Source organism: Homarus americanus, unplaced genomic scaffold (genome assembly GCF_018991925.1).
Source record: "Homarus americanus isolate GMGI-L3 unplaced genomic scaffold, GMGI_Hamer_2.0 scaffold367, whole genome shotgun sequence".
Classification (NCBI taxonomy): Eukaryota; Metazoa; Arthropoda; class Malacostraca; order Decapoda; family Nephropidae; genus Homarus; species Homarus americanus.
Genome location: NW_024743709.1, coordinates 11,437,548 through 11,459,216, shown reverse-complemented (window position 1 = coordinate 11,459,216; position 21,669 = coordinate 11,437,548). Strand labels below are relative to the sequence as shown.

Here is a 21,669-nt window from a genome sequence, read left to right as displayed (position 1 = left end):
CAAATTCTAGAAAATTCTTGCATAGGTAATACATCAATATATACTAGAAAATCTCCCCAAACTTGCCAAAGTAACTGCTGCTTCGAATAGAAAATAATCAAAACACCTAGTTTACAAAAATTACAACACTACATTATGCTTCGGTATAACACTACCCCCTCCCTAATCCTTGTGTCATCCCGACACAACTATTCACTATATATGCATAATAATTTTGAAATTTGGTAAGTTTCCTCCCCTCCTGCTGCTGCTGCTGACATACTGGGATGTCTTCAGAGTCCTTCCTTGGTGCAGTAACCTCAGTCACATCTTCAGAGTAGTCCCCCTCTCCTGTCCCGTCCAATTCCGCTGAGAGGGAACAGTGCTCCTCTTCCTGGTCCATGAGTTATTCCAAGATCTCTAGTCTGGTCCTCGTTGGTGGTAAGTGATTTCTCCTCAGAGTCTTCCCAGGTGTACTGCCCTGGCCTGTATTAGCCCCTGTCTAGCAGACAGTAATACTTATATAAATGGGGCTTATATACATTATGTTTATAGAATTACATCACCCACGGTAACTTTCCTATTAGCCGTGAGTAGTCATCCAACGGACATGTGACAGTATATTTCCACTGAACTCTCGTCTCACACACACCAGGCGTGTGTTTACGAAGCTAGTTTACACATACACTTCGTCCCTTATTCACGCTCACAACTCATAGCTTTAATTACGGTGATATCCTAGTGTTTGTGCAATAGTTTACCTTTTTAATATATGGAGAAAAGACCATTTAGGTTTGAAAACTCAACGTATAAATATTTATGAATGTTGTTTCCCGTTAACCTCTAATCAGGGATTACACAGGTAATCAGCAAACTTATGAACAAAAAACCAGTGTTTTATACAAAACTGGCAATTGTGGTTAAAGTTTGACATTCTCTGTTGTTGCATTTGAATATATGCCTTAGTGAGAGACAATACACTTTAAGTGGAACACTTGTTTGACGTCCCTGTTCGACCTACAAATTTCTATCTATATTATTATAAGTGATTTAATACATTTGATCACTTTATATGTGGTAACACTGCAGCGTTACAATGCAGCATTACCACGCCCTGAATGTCTTTGCAACCCTGCCTTCATAACGCTCTCATGACTGTTTTCACCTACTAAGCATAACAAGTCAGCAAGCTTTCTCTCCCATTGAGGAGAAGCACCTCAGCATCAGTCCCCCCAGGGTGAGCCTACCCTAGTCTTCAGCCCATGTGTTGTTTTGATCGATCAATGTCTGCCTCAGCACTCTTTCGATTCTGATCAACAATCCTCCATGACATGACTGCACCATGTGATCCACCGTGTGTCCATCGCTTAGGTCATCATATCTGCAACTACTACATCATCGACGCCATCTTGGACACATCATCGACGCCATATTGGAAAAGTCACTCCAATGTCATAGCTTCTATACATAGGGAGTGGCCGTGACATAATTCTCACCAGCTGAGACACGACTCCTCCACAGAACTCTACGGACTTCAAGACCAGAAGTTCAATCAAGCCTTCGTACTAGGTATTTCACAGACATGCAGCAGATGTTTACACACAGTAACCATATTCTACAGCATTCCATCACACGTCAGACGTCGTGATAGGCTACTTTTTAATTAATAAGTGCCTTCCTTCATATATTACTGATGAAATATAAAATTGGTTTTTTCGCTTATTCATTTACTTATAATTTAATTCATTATTGTTTAGTATAATTTTGCATTACTGAAATATCATTTATAAGGTCGTTTAGATATCTGGATGGTCCGTCGCTTGTCACAATCTTCAAGAGTGAGGTGCTTCCCAGTATTGTCATCCTGTCTGGTCCCCGGTGTACGCTGGAAACTGTAAATTGATTGAAAATGTCCAAAGGAGGGCCACCAGACGGAACCTTGGTTACCCAGATAGACTGGAGCGCCTGCAACTACCTAGCTTAAACTACAGAAAGGCGAGGAGTGACTTAATCGAAGTGAATAAACATCTCAGGGGGCGCTACTTGGTTGAATGTACATACCTGGAGCTGGCGGACATCTGCCCCACAAGGGGTCACGGCTCAAGGTTGTAGAAGCCACAAGTCCAAAAAAACTGAGGGCACTTTTTCGGAGTGAGAATTGGAACAATCTGCCAGAGAGCGGTGTGACGGCGCCGAGTGTGAGCTCATTCAAGGCCAGACTTGACTCACTGGAGCGGGTTTCGATATATTCAGGAGCCAGTGCATGCCCAGTTCTTGCCAAGAGTGCATAACAGAGACGTGACCGACTACTCAAGCAGTCTGTTCCGGTGAGGGTGGGTGCCACCGCACTTGCCCTAGATATCGATAGGGGTACCTGGACAAATGTACTTTTCTCATTAGTGTCCTATCACGAACTACAGCGATGATCGCCTCACTGAGAATTTCAACTTCGACCTCTTGACACCGATCTCTCAGGAGTTTCTGGTGCCCAGCTGGACATTACGGGAGTGGTGTTAACACTACCTCCACGTTTTTCTAGACGTGGTAAACCATTTCCGGCAGAGTTTTATATAGTACAAGGCTGTATTTTACCAGCTGACAGATTAATTGGTCTTCCAACGCTTAAGCGCAACATGATAGATATCCAACCAAGTCAACATTCTATCACTGTTGCTCACCGCGTCCCATACCCTACAGACTCCTTTACCCGGCGAGACTATAGCAGCAAAAGTTGGATGGTAGTACCTGCAGCCTTAACAGGTACTCTGCATTTTCTGAATGAGGAAAAAACAGGACCACTGTTTGCTTACCTGACGTTTAGGCTGGGACTGACGTAGTCTGTCTTACAGAAACGTGCAGGGTTAAAGGTCTTTCATGTGAATCTACATTGAGTACGATTCGTCCTGGTTGTCTAATAGATGCCCTCGTTCTGGTTTACCACACTAGTGCTGCTTTACAGCCTACACAACTCCCAATTGGTAGAGTGTTACACATACACTTACACAAACCAGACAGAAGAGGATAGATCAAATAGCGCCACATGTTAAGGTAAATGATCACCCTCAAGGCAAGACTAGGCTCCTCGAGTTGCTTGCCGACTACAGAAACACTGTAGCCTAACCAGGAGAACAGCAACGTTAGACAAGTTTAACTTCGCATCACATATCTTTAATAACCAGACACAAATCCGACTTACATACCAGCTTACAGACTGCCTCATAGCTAGTGCGCTGTAGTACAAGACATGGTTCAAGATATGCTGAAATAAGAAGTTACCACACTTTCAAAGTCTCCTTTCTTATAGCCCACTGTTTTAGTCCCTAAGAAGGATAGCAGTTGGAGCCCAGGCATTGATTTTCGGCACGTCAACGAAGAAACTATCCCGGATAGGTACCCAATGCTTGTCCTGAGCGATATATTGCAATATTTATGTAAGGATAATGCTGTTTTTAGCGACCTTGAGCTTCTTAGCGGATATTGGCAAATTCCTCTTGATGAGAAATCTCGTGAGATTACTGCTTTTAGCACTCCGTTGGGCCATTTTGAATTTTTATGTATGCCCTTCGGCCTTCGAAATGCGCCATTGACTTTTCAAAGGATGGTCAACACTTTGTTTGCTGGTTTAATAGGCACCACAGTATGAGGCTACTTAGGTGATCTCATCGTACAGTAGTCAGTGAGGATGCAGACAGTCATCTTGCCAAACTCCATGAAGTTTTCCAGAAACTTTCTACAGCGGGACTTAAAGTTAAACTTTCTGAATGTGAAATTTTAAAATCCAGAATACAGTTCCTTAGTCATGTAGTTGACGGAGACGGAATTCATACAGTTGACGGCAAGGTCAAAGCTGTTGTACAGTTTCCACGTCCTACTGTACAACTGTTCAGAAGGTGCGTAGATTTCATCGTTTATCTGGATATTATTGTTCTTTTATAAAAGGGTATGCTACGATAGCTTCGCCGCTGACTAAGTTAATTAAAATGACGTGACTTTTGTATGGAATGATGAACAAGAGAATAGTTTTCTTGCATTGAAGACGGCATTTACCAATTAATCTGTTCTAGCATTTCCTGACTACACTCAACCATTTCCTCTGTGTACCAACGCCTCAGGACAAGGGCTCGGAGCTGTATTCATGCAGCTGGACACACGAGGGAAATATAGAGTAATTGCTTTCGCCAGCCGTAAACTTAATGACGCTGAAACACGCTATTCAGTAATACATAAGGATCATGTGGCAGTAACAGAGCTGTTCCACGGAATAAACCTTTCATGCAGACTAGCACCCTGGTATCTGACTATTCAAGAATTCGCCCCCGAGTACAAGTACTTACCAGGACGAGCTAACGTAGTCGCCGGCACTTTGTCCAGGAACATAAAGTAGCACCAGTGACGCCTGTATCTTCGTTCACTCTCTCGCAATTATGGGATGAACAACGACTTGATCCCTTGTGGTCTGCAGTCATTTTTGCTCTATAGTCGGGGAGGAGGCTGTTCTACTCTTCCGTTTACTCAATCTGAACTATGACAGGACATACTCCATCGCTCCAAAGGGGAGCCGGTGGTAGAGCGGTACCGCTCTTGCCTCGCAAGCGAGATGTCACGGGTTTGATTCCCGGGCCGGCAGAAAGTTGTTAGGACACTCTTCCTAGCCCCCTTGGTCCCTGTTCACCTAGCAGTAAGTAGGTACCTGTTGTAAATCGAAAAGTTGCGAATTCGTATTCAGGGAAAGCTGTTGGAGCTTCTATTACTTGTATCTAACACAATCCGGAGGAGTGGTGACCCGAGGATCACACACCCAACAGTGTTGGATGTGTTGGGCCAACACAGACAAAAACCCAATTCCTGCGCTCTGCGCTAAATCGAATATAACGCATGTCGTGTAAAGCCACTGCTCTATCTCTCCCACTACGATTACCTTCCTTACCCCCTGCTTCTTCCTCTGTCATCTTCACCCCTCTGACTTTTGCTACCAACAACTTTTGGAGCTCCAAAACAGACAGCTCAGGGTATTGTTACGCAAATTGTTGTACCTGATACACTTCGTGCAACTGCTTTAACGTTGTACCACAATGTACCTCAAGCAGGCCATCCCAGGCGTGACAAATGTCTTTTGGAAATCAGAAAAAAATATTATTAGAATACAATGAAAAGAGACATAGAGCAACACATTGCTAAATGTTTTGCGTGTGTGCAGCACAAGGGTCCTCCTTTCCCCCTGCGCCAATGCTCAAATATCCTACACCGGAACGTCCGTTTGACACAGTCGCCATTGACTTGTTTCAACTTCCAAGGAGTCACCAAGGATCCTCGTACATACTGGTGTGTGTCGATCATTTCTCTAGATTTGTGATTTTAGTCCCACTGCTGGATAAATCAACCAAATCTGTGGCTCACGCCTAGTGATGCATCTTATATGTCCTTTTACTACTCCCAAGGTTCTTTTCTCCGACAACGGATTAGAGTTCAAGAATCAACTTTTAGCACAAATATGCCTGCAATACGGCATCCAACATAGCTTTATCACAGCTTATCATCCACCAATCGTAAAATCCTAAAGATCCTTCGTCATATAGTGAATCCAATGCACAATGGCATGGGAGGATTGGTTACCTCAAGTCACAGCCTCTTTTAACGGGTAGATCAATTTCTCCACAGGCAAATCACACCTACTATATTGCTTTATTGCATAGACAAACGTCTGCCCTATGACGTACTTACAGGCAAACCTTGCACTGTCTACAACGTGGACGATTTCGCTACAAAGCAAATCAGCGTCTTCACAGACACCCATGGTCAAGTACGGACACATTTAGCAACGACACGCGCTTAAATGATTTACAAGCAACGCAAACAGGCTAAGCCTATAACGCTAGAAATAGGCAACGCTGTCATGGTTAAAAACCCTGAACGGATCTCCAAACTTTTGCCCAAATTTTCAGGTCCATCCTGATAACCGCCAAGGAAAAGGTAACAAATTTAGAATTCTGAAACCAAACGCACAAACCTCGGACGTAGTACATGATGACAAAACTAAAAGGGTGCGGCTAAGGCATCTGGCTTCAGAACCTCTGTGGACGCATTCGTCGACATGATGGCGTGACAAAGGAGTAAGAGTGCTATGATCCAGTCCATTCTGAAAGAGATGGCATCGTCTTACAATTGTTTCGCAGAACATAGTTTTAAACAATAATCATTATACACAGCTGATGTACTAGATATGTTTGCGGTTTGAGCAGATGTGTCTGGGATATCGTTGACATCCCTGGGGAATAACTCTGGCCATACCCTTTTAGTTCTGTCATCATGTACTACGTCCGAGGTTTGTGTTTTTGGTTTCAGAATATTAAATTCTCAATGAGGCGATCATCGCTGTAGTTCGTGATAGGACACTAATGAGAGTACAGTTGCCCATGCACCCCTATCGATATCTAGGGCAAGTGTGGTGGCACCCACCCTCACCGGAACAGACTGTTTGGGTGGTCGGTCACGTCTCTGTTATGCACTTTTGGCAAGAATTGGGCATGCACTGTCTCCTGAATATATCGGAACAGGCTCCAGTGTGTCAAGTCTGGCCTTGAATGAGCTCACACTCCGTGCCGTCACACCGCTCTCTGGCAGATTGTTCCAAGAGTTCACAATTCTCACCCCGAAAAAGTGCCCTCACAGTTTTTTGGACTTGTGGCTTCTTCAACCTTGAGCCATGACCCCTTGTGGGGCGGATGTCCGCCAGCTCCAGGTATGTACATTCAACCAAGTGGGGAGCTGGTGGTAGAGCGGTACTGTTCTTGCCTCGCAAGCAAGATGTCACGGGTTCGATTCCCGGGCCAGCGGAAGTTGTTTGGACACTCTTCCTAGTCCCCTTCGTCCCTGTTCACCTAGCAGCAAAGTAGGCACCTGCTGTAAGTCGAAAGTTGCGAATTCGTATTCAGGGAGAAGTTGTTGGAACTTCCAATAACTTGCTTCGACATAAAACCATTGACTCTTCAGGCATCTACGCCCTCGACTCTTCAAGTTTCTACGCCCTTAACTCATGAGACATAAAGGCAAGCATGAACTTAGCATGCTTCCCTGTTGGGCGCTGTAAACGCTTCTGCGCTTCACCTTACACAAGGATGTAGGGGGGTGCCCCCCCCCCCCCAAAAAAAAAAAATCTACCAAGTAGCGCCCCCTACGATGTTTATTCACTTCGATTAAGTCACCCCTCGCCTTTCTGTAGTTTAAGCTAGGTAGTTGCAGGCGCTCCAGTCTATCTGGGTAACCAAGGTTCCGTCTGGTGGCCCTCCTTTGGACATTTTCAATCAATTTACAGTTTCCAGCGTACACCGGGGACCAGACAGGATGACAATACTGGGAAGCACCTCACTCTTGAAGATTGTGACAAGCGACGGACCATCCAGATATCTAAACGACCTTATAAATGATATTTCAGTTATGCAAAATTATACTAAACAATAATGAATTAAATTATAAGTAAATGAATAAGCGAAAAAACCAATTTTATATTTCATCAGTAATATATGAAGGAAGGCACTTATTAATTAAAAAGTAGCCTATTACGACGTCTGACGTGTGATGGAATGCTGTAGAATATGGTTACTGTGTGTAAACATCTGCTGCATGTCTGTGAAATACCTAGTACGAAGGCTTGATTTAAGTTCTGGTCTTGAAGTCCGTAGAGTTCTGTGGAGGAGTCGTGTCTCAGCTGGCGAGAATTATGCCACGGCCACTCCCTATGTATAGAAGCGAAATCCAAGATGGAGTCCAGCTATGACATTGGAGTGACTTTTCCAATATGGCGTCGATGACGTAGTAGTTGCAGATATGATGACCTTAGCGATGGACACATGGTGGGTCACACGGTGCAGTCATGGAGGATTGTTGATCAGAATCGAAAGAGTGCTGAGGCAGGTTGTATGGGGTATACTGCATTAGGTGAGAGCACTTGGGCAAGATAAAGTAAGGCTTCTTGGAAAGGGTAAGTTAAGGGAACTTGGGTAAGGCAAGGTAAGAGTACTTGGGCATGGTAAAGTATGAGTGCTTAAGCAGGGTAAGGTAAGTGTACTTGAGTAGCATAAGGTAAGAGTAATGTATTTGAGTAAGGCAAGGTAAGAGTACTTGAACAAAGTAAGGTGGGGCTCTGGTAACGTACTTGGCATGGAAGATATGGGAGCAGGGGAGAGCGTCGAGGGAGTTGCCACCCTGATCGCCGTAACGCTCCCCACACACACCACACACCAGCTCCATCTCTTCTGTCAGACAGGATGCCAGGCGCTCCTGCAGGGCGTCGTTATCCTCATCGTTGAGAATCCGGTAGATCTCAGCCAAGCGTAAGTGTGCCGACCTCATTATTAACTGGAAGAAGAATGAAACACTGACTGGGTGCCATGCAGGCAGTATGCAGCAAAGTGTAGAAACTCACCAAATCAGGAAGAGTTAAGCCCTCACTATAGTGCGTTTTTTCCCAGCTGAGAAGAGATGTCCCGCCCCCTCCTCAAGAGTTACAGCTGATTGGCTGTTGCAAATTTGTCCGATTTCATCCTGAAATTATGATGTATTTCTAAATGAGTGTTTTCATAATCATTGGGATGACCGTTTCTGACGAGAAAGACATTTACCTAAATTATATAAAGATGCATACATTCATTATTTCAAACATGAGCATGCAGGAAGTTTATCATTAGGTAGTACTGTAGGTCGCTACCAAACAGGGAGGTACTACCACCTGGAAAGATATTGGAAGCATAATGTGTTGTCTAATGGTAGAATTTGCTGCCATATGGCACCATGAAAATTGTGACCAAGTCCCAGGTTGCTGATCTGTCTTTCTGCCTCATTAACACACAATTGCAGGGTCTCAATATTGTCTCTCTTACTAGTGACAACACAACATATATAACCTTTCTCACTCTTGATCTGTTCTATTCTTTCTATTCTTTTATTCTCCTATGATACCAGTTGACAATCATGTGTCCCACGGGTCGGGAAGGTTGTAGACCCCAGGGTCGACCTGATTATCATCAAACTATTGGGGCCTCAAATGACGTCACTGTGGTTGCTGGAGGATAGACTTTTTTCACTTCATTTTTCTAACATTCGCGGCCTGAGATCCAATTTTTCTTCTCTATTAACCTCTTCTCCGACCTCTTAATACTATCTGAACTTCAACTGATCAAAGCAGCTTTACCCAAACCTTTTCAAGTCTCCAACTACAATCTTTATAGCTCTTTCCGTTCTAAGGTGTATGTGCCTACTGCAGCATACGAACGCCTTTAACTCGACTCACAGATATTAAATCTTATCTTTATTATGTCATATGGATCAAAATATCTCTACCTACTGTGACTATTTTCCTTTGTTTCCTTTACTGTTCTCCCAACTCTACCAACTATTTTGAACTCTTTGACTATCTCACTTCTTGCCCTAAGTCGTTGCTATCCACACACCCCAACACCGAGATCCTCTACCTAGGGGATTTCAAAGTACATCACAAGGGATGACGAAGGTGGAGCTGAGGCATTATCTTCTTCCTTACTTAATGATCTGGAACAAATAATTAAACACACTACACTTGTTCTAGATCGACTCGATCAGCTTACTAACACCCTTGATCTTTGTTTTACCTCTAACCCCTCACACTACTCATGCTCAATTTCTGCCGCCTTAGGGTCTTCTGATTACAATCTTATTTCTATTAAATCAAACTGGGCACGATCACCTCTCCCACCCCCCTTTAAACGCCAACTATGGCATTATGAGAGGGCAAAATGTCAATCCCTGTGAGAAATTTTCTCCGACTTTCCCTGGGATAAATGTTGCTTTTCTACCCGGGACGCCTCGGTATGTGCTGATAGCATTGCAGGGGTTATACAGGGTGGTAGGAGTGCATTTATCCCATCTTCTACCAAAACTTTCACATTACAATCATGGTTTGATCGCTTCTGTTCTCTTGCATGTAGGGAGAGAGAGAGGGCGTATCAAGTTATGAAACTATCTCCTATTATCCAATCCTCTTTCATTACTTCTAGGAATCGTTGTAACTCTTCTTCAAGCAAATCCTTCTGGTCCTTAACCAAAAAAGATCTGTAATAACTTCTGTACTCCCTCTTTTCCTCCCCTCTTCCGCCCTGATAACTCTATAGTCAACTCTCCCCCTGATAAAGCCAATCTCTTTGGCACCGTATTCTCCTCTAACTCCATCTTATATGATTCCAACTTTACCCCTTATACTCCTGCTCCTCCTAATGAACCTATGCAATTTCCTATAATCTCCAGGCTGGATGTGAGTAAGGCGCATGGACCGGGCGGAATACTCCCTCGTGTTCTGAGGGAGTGTGCTGAAATTTTAGCTCTTGTGCTTACTCGCCTCTTTCGCCTTTGCCTCAAAACCCAAATTTTTCCTTCTTCTTGGAAGCACACCTCGGTTCAGCCCATCCCGAAGAAGAGTGACCAATCCAATCCCTCTAACTATCGCCCCATTACCTTAGGTTCATCACTCTCTAAGATTTTCGAAACTATCTTAAACTCTCATTTTCTCCGTCACCTTGAACAACTTTCTCTTTTGTCGGATCACCAGTATGGCTTTCGCCATGGGAGATCTACTGGTGATCTTCTCTCCTACGGCACCCATCTTTGGTCATCCTCTCTTAGGGATTATGGGGAAACTTTCGTCGTGACCCTCGACATCTCCAAAACATTTGCCAGGGTATAGCACGTCTTTGCTTTCTAAACTTCCCTCTTATGGTTTCTCTCCCCCACTTTGTTCTCTAATTTCTAGCTTCCTTGATAACCGATCCATGGCAGTTGTTGTCGATAGATCGATCTCTCGCTCTTTCTCTACCAATAGTGGTGTCCCACAAGGTTCTATTCTTTCACTTACTCTCTTCCTTCTTTTTATCAATGATTTACTTCACATTACGACTAATTCTACCCATTCTTACGCTGATGATTCTACTCTTCACTCGTCTTCACATTTTTTTCTTCTCCTTAATTCTCAAACTAGATCTGTTTCTAGAGCTGATATCATTTCATCTATCAATGCGGATCTGTGTAGCATCTCCGAATGGGGAGTTAGAAACTTGGTTAAATTCAATAGTAATAAAACTTAGTATTTGCCAATTACACTTTCCAAATTAGATGATCTTCCACCAATCACATTTCAGGACGCAATCATTCTGCCAAATTAAAATACATATGCTAGGCCTCACCATTTCCTGTAATATGTCATGGAAGCCACACATCCTCAACATTGCTAAAGCTGCCTCCCGAAAGTTGGTAATGCTGTACAGATGCCGTAGCTATTTCACTACTGAGCAGTTAATTCAAGTTTACAAGAGATTCATTCTTCCTAGCTTGGAGCACTGCTCTTATATTTGGCGTGGTTCTTCTTCTGTCCAACTGTTAGATTGGGTGAAATCAAAGGCATTTCGTCTTATTAACTCTCCTCATTTAGTTGATAATCTCTCTTCCTTTTCTCTTCCCCACAATATTACTTCACTCTCTGTAAGGGCGGAAACGATCCTCAGGCTGGTTCCCGCTGCTAACTCGCTTGTTTGCTGGTGCAGACGACACTTGGGGTGGTTGGACAGAGGTGAGAACGGCAGCGACTATCTGGGTCACCTGGAGATTCAACCCAGCCGCCATACAGTCACTATCTAGCTACCCAGCTGTCCGTCAAATTCTGGCTGTGATCTCATCATAGGTCCTGGACTCGTGGGCTGTGTTCCCAGACCTTCACCTATCAACTGCTAACTCTCTGGTCATCTACCACTACCGCATACCCCGACCGTCAGTTCCTCACATTCCGTCTGTGCCCAGGTGTTCTCCTGCCATTTCAAGACGTCCCTCGAGTGTGGAGTTGAATGGACGCTTCTCTACCCTGAGTGTGCATCACCATGTTCCAAAACCTTCCCCCAGGGCCACTGCCGTAGGAAATATTTGTTCATAACTTGATTCTATGATTGTTTGATTCCATTAATTGCTGACTCCCCTTTATTGTTCGATTCTATCAATTTGTTGACTCCATTTAATTGTTTGAATCCATTAATTGCTGACTCCCATTATTTGTTTGATTCCTTTAATTGTTTGCTTCCATTAATTGTTTGACTCCATTAACTGTTGACTGCCTTAATTGTTTGACTCCCGTAATTATTTGAGGTTTGTTGAGTGGTGTCAGAGTTTTGTGTTATATTTTTATAGTAAAGAGATGCCAATCTCTAACGGTTGTTTGTTATTCCTCAGAAAACCATGGTCCTTGACTTTCCTTTATTAAGATCCCGATTAGCCTGGTAAGGGATTTCTATCCCTAAGTCCCAGGCCTTTACACTCTCTCTCTTTTACAGGTACTTTAACAGGCAATGCTCGGAGGATTTGGCATCCTCTGAACCGCGGGCAAGACCGTCTTGCCCGCGGTGTCCACCGTTTCTCTGTGGATGTTGGTCACACTGGAATAACCCGTTATAGTACATCATTCTTTCCTCACTTCCCCTCAGCGTGTGTGTGGGCAGGGCTGTGTGCGTGGACCACCTGTGATCTTTTTAAGATTACAGTGGTACACACTGGGATTTGAGGAGCAAGATTCTCACTGGGTGTTACAGAATATTAGGTGTTCTTCCTAAGACTATCACTTGGAGGATTACCTTAACGGCTTAACCGATAGGTCAACAACTGCAAATCTGTTGCCTGTATAACAAGTAACCTAACGTGTGGGTTGAGCACTGCAGCGTGTGTAGGTGCCCGCGAGGCAGGCCTACTACCTTATGGTCACGCTCGGCCATGTGGTGAGGGTTTGTCTACACAAATCCCCCTCCTCATAGTGTGCCAGGCTGGATAGTTCTTTTGAAATTAAAATTGACTTTGATACTGTATCAACCAGAAAAACAGAGATACCATTAAGAATAAGTGTAGCGTAATAAAATTGTTTATAAACTGAGAATACTCCTGCTACCTTGGTCCCTCTGACACCACACTCCCTCTGCTCTCGGGAGGCCCGTTCACGGCCTCTCCTCACACCGCTAATACGCTGTAGATGCCAGTTTCCCTTGTCCTGTAGGAGGGTTACGCCGCCCAACCACCGCTGACTTCCTAGGAGTGCCAAGCAGTCCTCGGCCCTCTTACGTAGGCATATAGGTCGAGACCTGTAACTCCACCATGTCTGAGTTGACTGGAGACTCAGTTACTCGCTCTAACTCTCCTGATGCACTGAGTGAGCCAGGTGACTATGGTGTTGATCTTGACACCAATGGAGAGGATGGCTTTCAACTAGTTCAGTCCAGGAACAAGCGGAAGGCCGAAAAGACAGAAAAAACTTAAGAGACCATCAACTACAACCTCAACCCTCCATGAGAGTAAGATTAAACTTCCCTGTAGGTACACCACCTGAAGTCAAGTATCGATGGCTGGACGATGCGGAAGATAAACACCCAGACGCTGAGTTTCAGTTCAGAGTCGGTACACAAGATGATGTTCTGATTAGAAGAGATCCAGCAGTCATACAGGATCTCCTCACCAGGAACATAGGGGGAATAACCATGGAACAATCATCCCAACCATCGAGCAAGAAAACCATCTTAATCATAGGGCTCGACCAGTACCAGACCCTTACACTACTAGCTCATCTCGCCATCAGAAGGACGAAGCGACTCAGGGGCAAGAACGCAGTCATTGCAGACTGGGTTGGCTCGGGGGACCCACCCAAGACCATTCGAGTCCGTGGTGCCTATCGGACTCTGAAGGTAACTCTCTATCAGCCCCCTACCCGGAGGTGTTACAATTGTCAACACTGGGGCCATGTGGCCCGATTATGCCCCTCTACTAAGCCGTGGTGTGGTCTCTGCTCTAGACAACATGCAACACAGGCTTGCAGAGCTACAGTGTATTAACTGCAAAACAGTTGGAGTTCCTGTATGGCACCCTGACTGTCCTAGAGCTCCTACGCCCCTTCAGCACCCAGATCCGCCACCCAGGCAGGTCTCAAGAATCACTACAGTTGCTAGGGTACTCCCTTCGGCCAACCCCTGGCCCACCCTCTCGACCAAAGCTCCAGGATCATCACCAACAGTCATCGAAAGATCAGCATGGGGCAACACAGACGTACCGACACAACAGGTAGCTGCCAACACACCCCGTGAACACGCACAAAGTGACGAGATCAATGATTTGGAAAATGAAATTAAAGAACTCAAAGCTCAATTTTACAGATCAAACTGATATGTTGAAGAGCCTCTGTGATACACTACATAAAAAGAACACCACCAACACAGTGCAGCAGCTATGGAAAGATTACAGTCAAACTGAAAACATTCAAATGTCAGTACCAGATGTGGAAACTCAAGACCCACCAGGAACTAGTGTCCACGCAGAGGAAAATAGTGATACTGGTAACAGTTCTACTGATGCCTCTGTGGACAAGGTCAGTGAAGATGAACAAACACAAACGGAAAATGGTGGTGAAGTCGAGTGTAACCAAAGTGTGTTGTTGTCTACCACTGAAATACAACACTTGTTGAGCAGTACATGCTCCAGAAATGTTTTAAAAAGGTTAAATGGCCTACTGCCTGCCGAAGGGACTGGCAGCGTAAAAAAAAAAGTATCATACAGTGCCGTTTGCTTCTTTCCAAATATAGTTCATACCAGACAAAGATACAGAGCGGTGAAGGTGAGGAGTTGGAACATCTCATCCCTTAGAAAACGATAACCTGACCTACACCACAAAGTTGTGACTGAGGACATCGATATTGTGTGTCTGCAGGAATGTCTCACACCTAATGGTAAGCCCCCACCAAGTCTGCCCAATTATGTGTATTATGATTCTAGTTCTACTCACACATGTTTGATGTATGTTAAGAAGTCACTTCCGCATGTACCTCTTGTATCCAAAAAGGCTACCAACCTTCAGTACCATGGGATCACTATCCACCTGGGCAACTCCACACTCAACGTGCTAAACGCCTATGCTCCCTCAGATCAGCTTCAGTACACAGATCTCCCAGACTTTTTACACACTGAGCCCACTGTCCTAATGGGTGACCTGAATACTAGACACAAGAAATTAGGTGACTCCTCCACTAACACCAATGGTAGCAAACTTATCTCACTTCTAAGCGCATATGAAGATGTTCAAATTATAGGTAATAATGAACCAACACACATCTATGGCGGGGGTCTAGACTAGTGTATTGGTTTTAATCTATCATACACAACTCATAGCTCTGATGTTGTCACTGATCTTATGTCTGACCACAGCCCAATCCAAGCTAGTATACATGTAGCCAATGACCCCCCCACTGGTGGTAAACTCAACAGACGTAGAATCACAGTCAAGCAAGAACATGAAAGCCAGTTCATAGACTTCATCCATGACTGGTACAAGGACTGCAAGCCCGACAACCACCAAAGTTTCCATGATGATCTTATAGATAGGATTTAAACATACTTCACCAACAATGCCTTCACCAAAAAAAGGAGAAAACGTGGTCAGCATCATGGGAAGAGGCAACAGCAGTGCTATGATGACCCTAGATTGAAATAAAAAACTCAGGGCTAGAGTCATGAGGGTGGGTAAGGGTTACAAACAAATAAGAACACCTCAAATGTTACAATTGTATCAAGCTTCTCTTGCTGCTGTCAGGGAACGTGTAAACGAACTCAGACAAAATGCATGGGAGACATATGTCAACAGCTTGAGCCAACACACATCCCTCAGCAAAGCCTGGAAAAACATAAACACAAGCAGAGGTAAAAACAGTAGACACGTCTCCCATCCAAACCCTCTGTAAAAGTCAAATGAGCTAATAACAAAGTGGGCTCATGTGTTTAGCTATGACATGTTACCAACTAGGACTCGAGGACTCCTTGATGCGAAGTCTGTAGAGAGAAGTAATCTTATTAACTTTATGCTGGGCAAACAGCACGATGAGTCTGATGTTCCATATACTGAGTGGGAGCTTGACGCCGCCCTCTCCAGGGGTAGGTCTACTTCCCCTGGAGAGGACGGAGTCACCTACAACATCGTTAGACTACTAAGGCGTGTGCCGGGCAATCTATTATCGGTATTGTACAATATGAGTCATGCCGAGGGCCAACTACCTACATCATGGACCAGCAGTATTGATGTACCAATACCGAAACCAGGACAGCCTGATGCTTTTCGTCCCATATCATAAATGGCTTCACCCATGGTAAAGGTGCACATAATTGCATCACCACATTCCTAACTGTGCATGGTGATGAAAGGCACAGATACACCATATTCCTTGACCTAAAAGCTACATTTGATATTGCCAATAGGCAACTGATATTGTACGAACTAGCCAAAATGGATATAGGAGGTAGGCTGTTACACTGGATAAGTGGTTACCTAACCAACAGAAGGGCTGCTGCACTGTTTCAGGGTTACAAAAGTGATGTTAGAGATATGCAACTTGGTACCCCTCAAGGAGGAGTACTCAGCCCCACTTTGTTCAATGTTCTTATGAATGCATTATTAAATTTAATACCAGACAACCCCAGCAATATCATAATCAGCTATGCTGATGATATTCTTATACATACTAAAACTCATCGTGAAATGCAAACCACCCTGAACCATGTATACGCAGCCTGTGAACACCTCGGTCTTATTATCTCCACTGAGAAAACTAAGGTGTTCAACAAACAAGCTGGTAACCGCAAACGCGGCCCCGCCAAGTTCAAGATAGGTAACAACATTATTGACTATGTTTCTTTAAATATCTTGGTGTCTCCGTCCCTTGTACCTTACCTGCCATACAGCAGCTAACCCGCCACTGTACTGACAGACTGAGACCTCTTTGAAGTGTAGCGGGTACAGCCCAAATTATGGTGCTAATATTAGAATTGTTAAAACAATGTACCTAGGCTATATAAGATCTCTCATAGATTACCACGCACCAGCCCTGGTCCTTCGTGACAGGAAAGGCGTTGACAAGCTCGAGAAAATGCAAAATAAAGCCCTCAGAATTATCCTAGGATGTCCCATCAGCACTAAAGTACTTAATATGAGGAAAGAACTAGGTATACCCAGTGTCAAAGATAGAATAATTGAAGTCAACCTTATGATAGCCCTGAGGCTTCTGCGTGGTGATCCTGATAACATTGTTTCCTTAAAATTGCTAGAATGTATGAACCATGGGACTGGTGAGTCTAAAACTGATGGTTCTGTTGACCCCGCTACAGGTAGGGCCGGGGCTGGTGTCTACATCTTCCGTCCTGATGCCCCTGAGCCTATCAAACTGTCTCTCAGAGTTTCTGACGGGGCATCCCCCACTCAGGCTGAACTAATAGCCCTCCTTGCTGTCCTTCTCGCTGAGGAAGAAGCAGATGGTTTCTGCCCCTTGCTTGTCTGCTGCGATTCCAGGTCTGCTCTCGACGGGATCGCATTTGGATCAGGGGAAAATAAGGACCTCATCCTCCGAATACGAGGGTTAACATCCACACTTCAGGATGCAGGCCGTCCTGTGACATTCCTATGGATACCCAGTCATGTCGGTATCTTGGGGAATGAGGCAGCAGATGGCCTTGCCACAGGCCACACCTGACTACGTTGTTCCTCGAACACTCTTACAGATTAGGACCCAAATTCGCCGCAAACAGAGAGAAGCTCGGGAAGCAGCCATCCCCCTGGACTCCCTGCCCACCTGGTACGATGTCCTCCGTAAACTTCCTGACCTCTCGTACGTCTACGGGAAAGGGTCGCGGAAAGGGGACGTGATTGCTGCCCGTATCATCATTGGGTATGAGTTCGCTTGGGAGATTGGTATCCCCGCATCCCCTGAGCAACGCTCTTGTGCATTATGCAGAAGACCCGACAGCAGCACCCTTTTCCACTACCTCCTAAGATGTCCCCACACACAACGCTTCCGTGACGCCTGCTGGACCACCACTCCACGACCCCCTGACGGAGACACGATGATCCTCCCCATACTGGCCAGATATTTTGTAAAAAATATTGATTATGTGTTAAAGGAATATCCTTCCTTCCTTAAGCTTTAGTAAGTCCCTTTATAATATTTATACTGTATATACTTGTCACACTTGCCAGATGCTTCTGGTGTCATTGTACAGGGGTACCTAGTGACAGCACTAGGATCCCGCTTCCTCTATCAAGGAATAAACAATTGAAATTGAAAAAAAAAAAAATGGATCCAAACTACAGATACAGGTTTGGACTAGACCATCTCTACAAAGTTGAGACACAACAGTGCTTCCAGCCACCCTGGCGGACAGTTCCCTTCGATATCACAATACCGACATATCCGCCTAAAAAAATAATTATACAAAGTATTTATCTTCAACACACTGCCAAAGTAAGAGCTCTTGAACACATACACACTCTACAGACTGATGATATTATAATATCACACAGACCATCTACACTGATGGATCTCTTAACACCGCCTGTGGGAGGGCTGGAAATGCTATTGTTATGACTCAACCTGACGGTAATATAATTGAGAAAGGAGTTAGAATTAACAGCTGGGCATCCACTCTACAAACTGAATTAGTTGCCATACTCACAGCTATTAAATTCATTGAACCCACTGTCACTGACACTCTAATCATCACCGACTCTCTATCCTCACTACTTGCCCTTGACACTCCCAACTCAAGTTGTCACGCGCTTGTCTCTGAAGCCAGACACAAACATGTGTACCTTGTTGACCGGGGTGTCAGGGTCAAACTGTTGTGAATCCCCTCTCACATAGGCCTCATAAAACATGACAGAGTTGATGCCCTCGCCAAACTCGCGTCTAACAAAGACACCGTTGAATACAATTTGGGTCTGTCAAAAAAGAACCCCTTAAAACTGTAATTAGGAAAGAACTTATTGATGAATTTGAAGCAAGTAGACAAGTGCAAACGGGTACTAGTCGAGCCATAGTTTACCATGATGAGATGTATCAAGTGAAACATGTATATGGAGCAAGTAACAAGATCACTAGATTACAAGATATTGTAACCGCTAGATTAAGATTTGGATATAAGTACCTCTGGCAGTATGTTCCTCAAGCAGATGTAAACAAGACTAAATGTAAAGTGTGTGGCCAGACATATGGCCACACACTTGAACACTATGTCCTCGACTGTGTGTGAAATGGCACAACACTTCATCTCTAATGGCAAGATAGCCGAAATATTAAGATTGTAACTACTTTTTTGCACTTAGTAACTATATCAGTTCTCATGTATAGAACCAAATACTTCTCACGCAAATGTGAATAATAAAGTGTGCGGCCAGACATACTGCCTCATACGCCTGTACTCTGCATTTGTGAATAAGTTACCCTTTATGTATAGAACTAAACAAATAATGTAAATGAAATACTGTGTAACATTCAGTGCCATAATATCCTGACCACGGGGGTTAATTATTATGACCCGTTGTAAACTCTACTCTGTAATCCTGTTGCGCTACCGTTCACAGGATGAGTGTGGGGTGTACAATAAAGTAGCCGCTGTAAGCGGCAAAATCAAAAATTTTTTTCCTCACACAGCCAAATTGTGGAATGCTCTGTAATCTGTGTTTCCATACTCATACAATCTGTCTCCCTTCAAAAGCTGGTATTCCGGTATCTTCGTGGAGTAGATTAATCCAGTAATTTTCTCTTCTATTTATAATTTCTTTTTACTCTTATTTTTTCGCATCAAATGTCCCATTGTGAGTCGATGACCTGTGCCCTGGTGGGCTCTTCTCAGTAAAAAAAGAAAGAAAAAGATGGATGAGTACAAGTAAGTAGGTGATATTAAGATAAACAAAGAAACATGTGAACCCTCTTAAATTAAACTAAAGTGCTTATGTTATAACACCACCACACTCCCTAATTCAGCAACACAGCTACACTCCCTCACTCAGCACCACCGCCACATTCCCTAACTCAGCAACATCGCAACAATCCCTAACTCAGCAACACCACCACACTCCCTCACTCAAAAACACCACGAGACTGCCTCATTCAGTAATACCACACTCCCACTCAGTAGTCCCGCTTCCACTCCTCACTCAACAACACCACCACACTCCCTCACTCAGTAGTCCCACACTCCTCACTCAACAATGCCTACACTCCCTCACTCCAGTGCCACTCCTTCATTCAGGAACAAATACACTCCCTCACTCCAACAATACCATCACACTCCCTCCTCCACTAGCCCCACACTTCATATCTCAACACCACCACTCCTCACTCAGTGGTCCCCACTCCCTCTTAGTCCTGCGACACTCCCACACTCAACAATACCACCACTCCCTCCTCCAGTAGTCCCGCTACACTCCCTCACTCAACCACCACCTCCCTCACTCCGCAATACCGTCACCTCCCTCACTCAGTAGTCCCGCTACACTTCCTCACTTAACACCGCCACACTCCTCACTCAGTAGTCCTGTTACACTCCCTCACTCAAAACACCACCTCCCTCACTCAACAATACCGTCACACTCCCTCCTCAGTCCCGCTACACTTCCTCCTTAACAACACCGCCACACTCCTCACTCAGTATTCCCTTACACTCCCTCACTCACAACACCCTCCCTCACTCAGTAACACCGCCACACTCCTTCATTCAGGAACAAGATACACTCCCACTCAGCAATACCGTCACACTCCTCACTCAGTAGTCCCCTACACTCCCTCACTTAACAATACCACCACACTCCCTCCTCCAGTAGCCCCACCACACTCCCTCACTTAACAACGCCGCCACACTCCTCCTCAACAATACCACCACACTCCTTCATTCAATAGTCCGTTACACTCCCTCACTCAGCAATACCGTCACACTCCCTCACTCAGTAGTCCTGCTACACTCCTCATAACAACACCGCCACACTCCCTCACTCAACAACACACCACACTCCTTCATTCAATAGTCCCGTTACACTCCCTCACTCAACAATCACCACCACTCCCCTCACTCAGTAGTCCCTTCACTCCCTCCCTGCTACTTACCGCCACTCCCTCAATCAGTAGTCCCCACCACACTCCCTCACTCAATAGTCCCGACACTCACACACTCAAATATACCACCACTCTCCGTCACTCAGTGGTCCCACTACACTCCCTCACGCAACAACACCGCCACACTCCCTCAATCAGTAGTCCCTACACTCCCCTCATGGTCCTGCAGCACCTCCCACACTCAAATATCCACCACACTCCCTCCTCAGTGTCCCTTCCTCCCTCCTCAGTAGTCCTGCTACACTCCTCTCAAGAACACCACCACACTCCCTCACTCAGTGGTCCGCTACACTCCCGTCACTCAATCCCACTACCTCCCTCACTCAGTGGTCCCTACCTCCCTCACTCACTACTACCCCTCCCTCACTCAGTGGTCACTTCACTCCCTCCTCAGTAGTCCTGCTACACTCTCACTTAACAACACTGTCACAGTCCTCACTCAGTAGTCACTACACTTCTAACAACACTGTCCCTCCCTTACTCAACACCACCACTCCTCTCAGTGGTCCTGCTCACTACTCCCTCACTCAGTAGTCCCTTACTCCTTCACTCAGTAGTCCCTTACCTCCTCACTCAACAACACGCCACCTCCCTCACTCAGTAGTCCCTTCACTACTCCACCGCCACCCCTCCCTCCTCCAGTAGTCCCACTACACTCCTCACTTTAACATCGCCACACTCCATCACTCAACAACATCGTCACACTCCTCACTCAACA

General features: G+C 44.9%; 1 protein-coding gene across 1 annotated transcript in view; it reads right to left on the bottom strand.

Moving 5' to 3' along the window:
* LOC121877474 (43 kDa receptor-associated protein of the synapse homolog) overlaps positions 1-21,669 on the bottom strand; it is an 83,583-nt gene that overhangs the window by 21,485 nt on the left and 40,429 nt on the right. Inside the window, exon 5 of the mRNA XM_042383239.1 lies at positions 8,132-8,334. Coding sequence (XP_042239173.1) covers positions 8,132-8,334 — 203 coding nt within the window. The remainder of the gene's footprint in view (positions 1-8,131; positions 8,335-21,669) is intronic.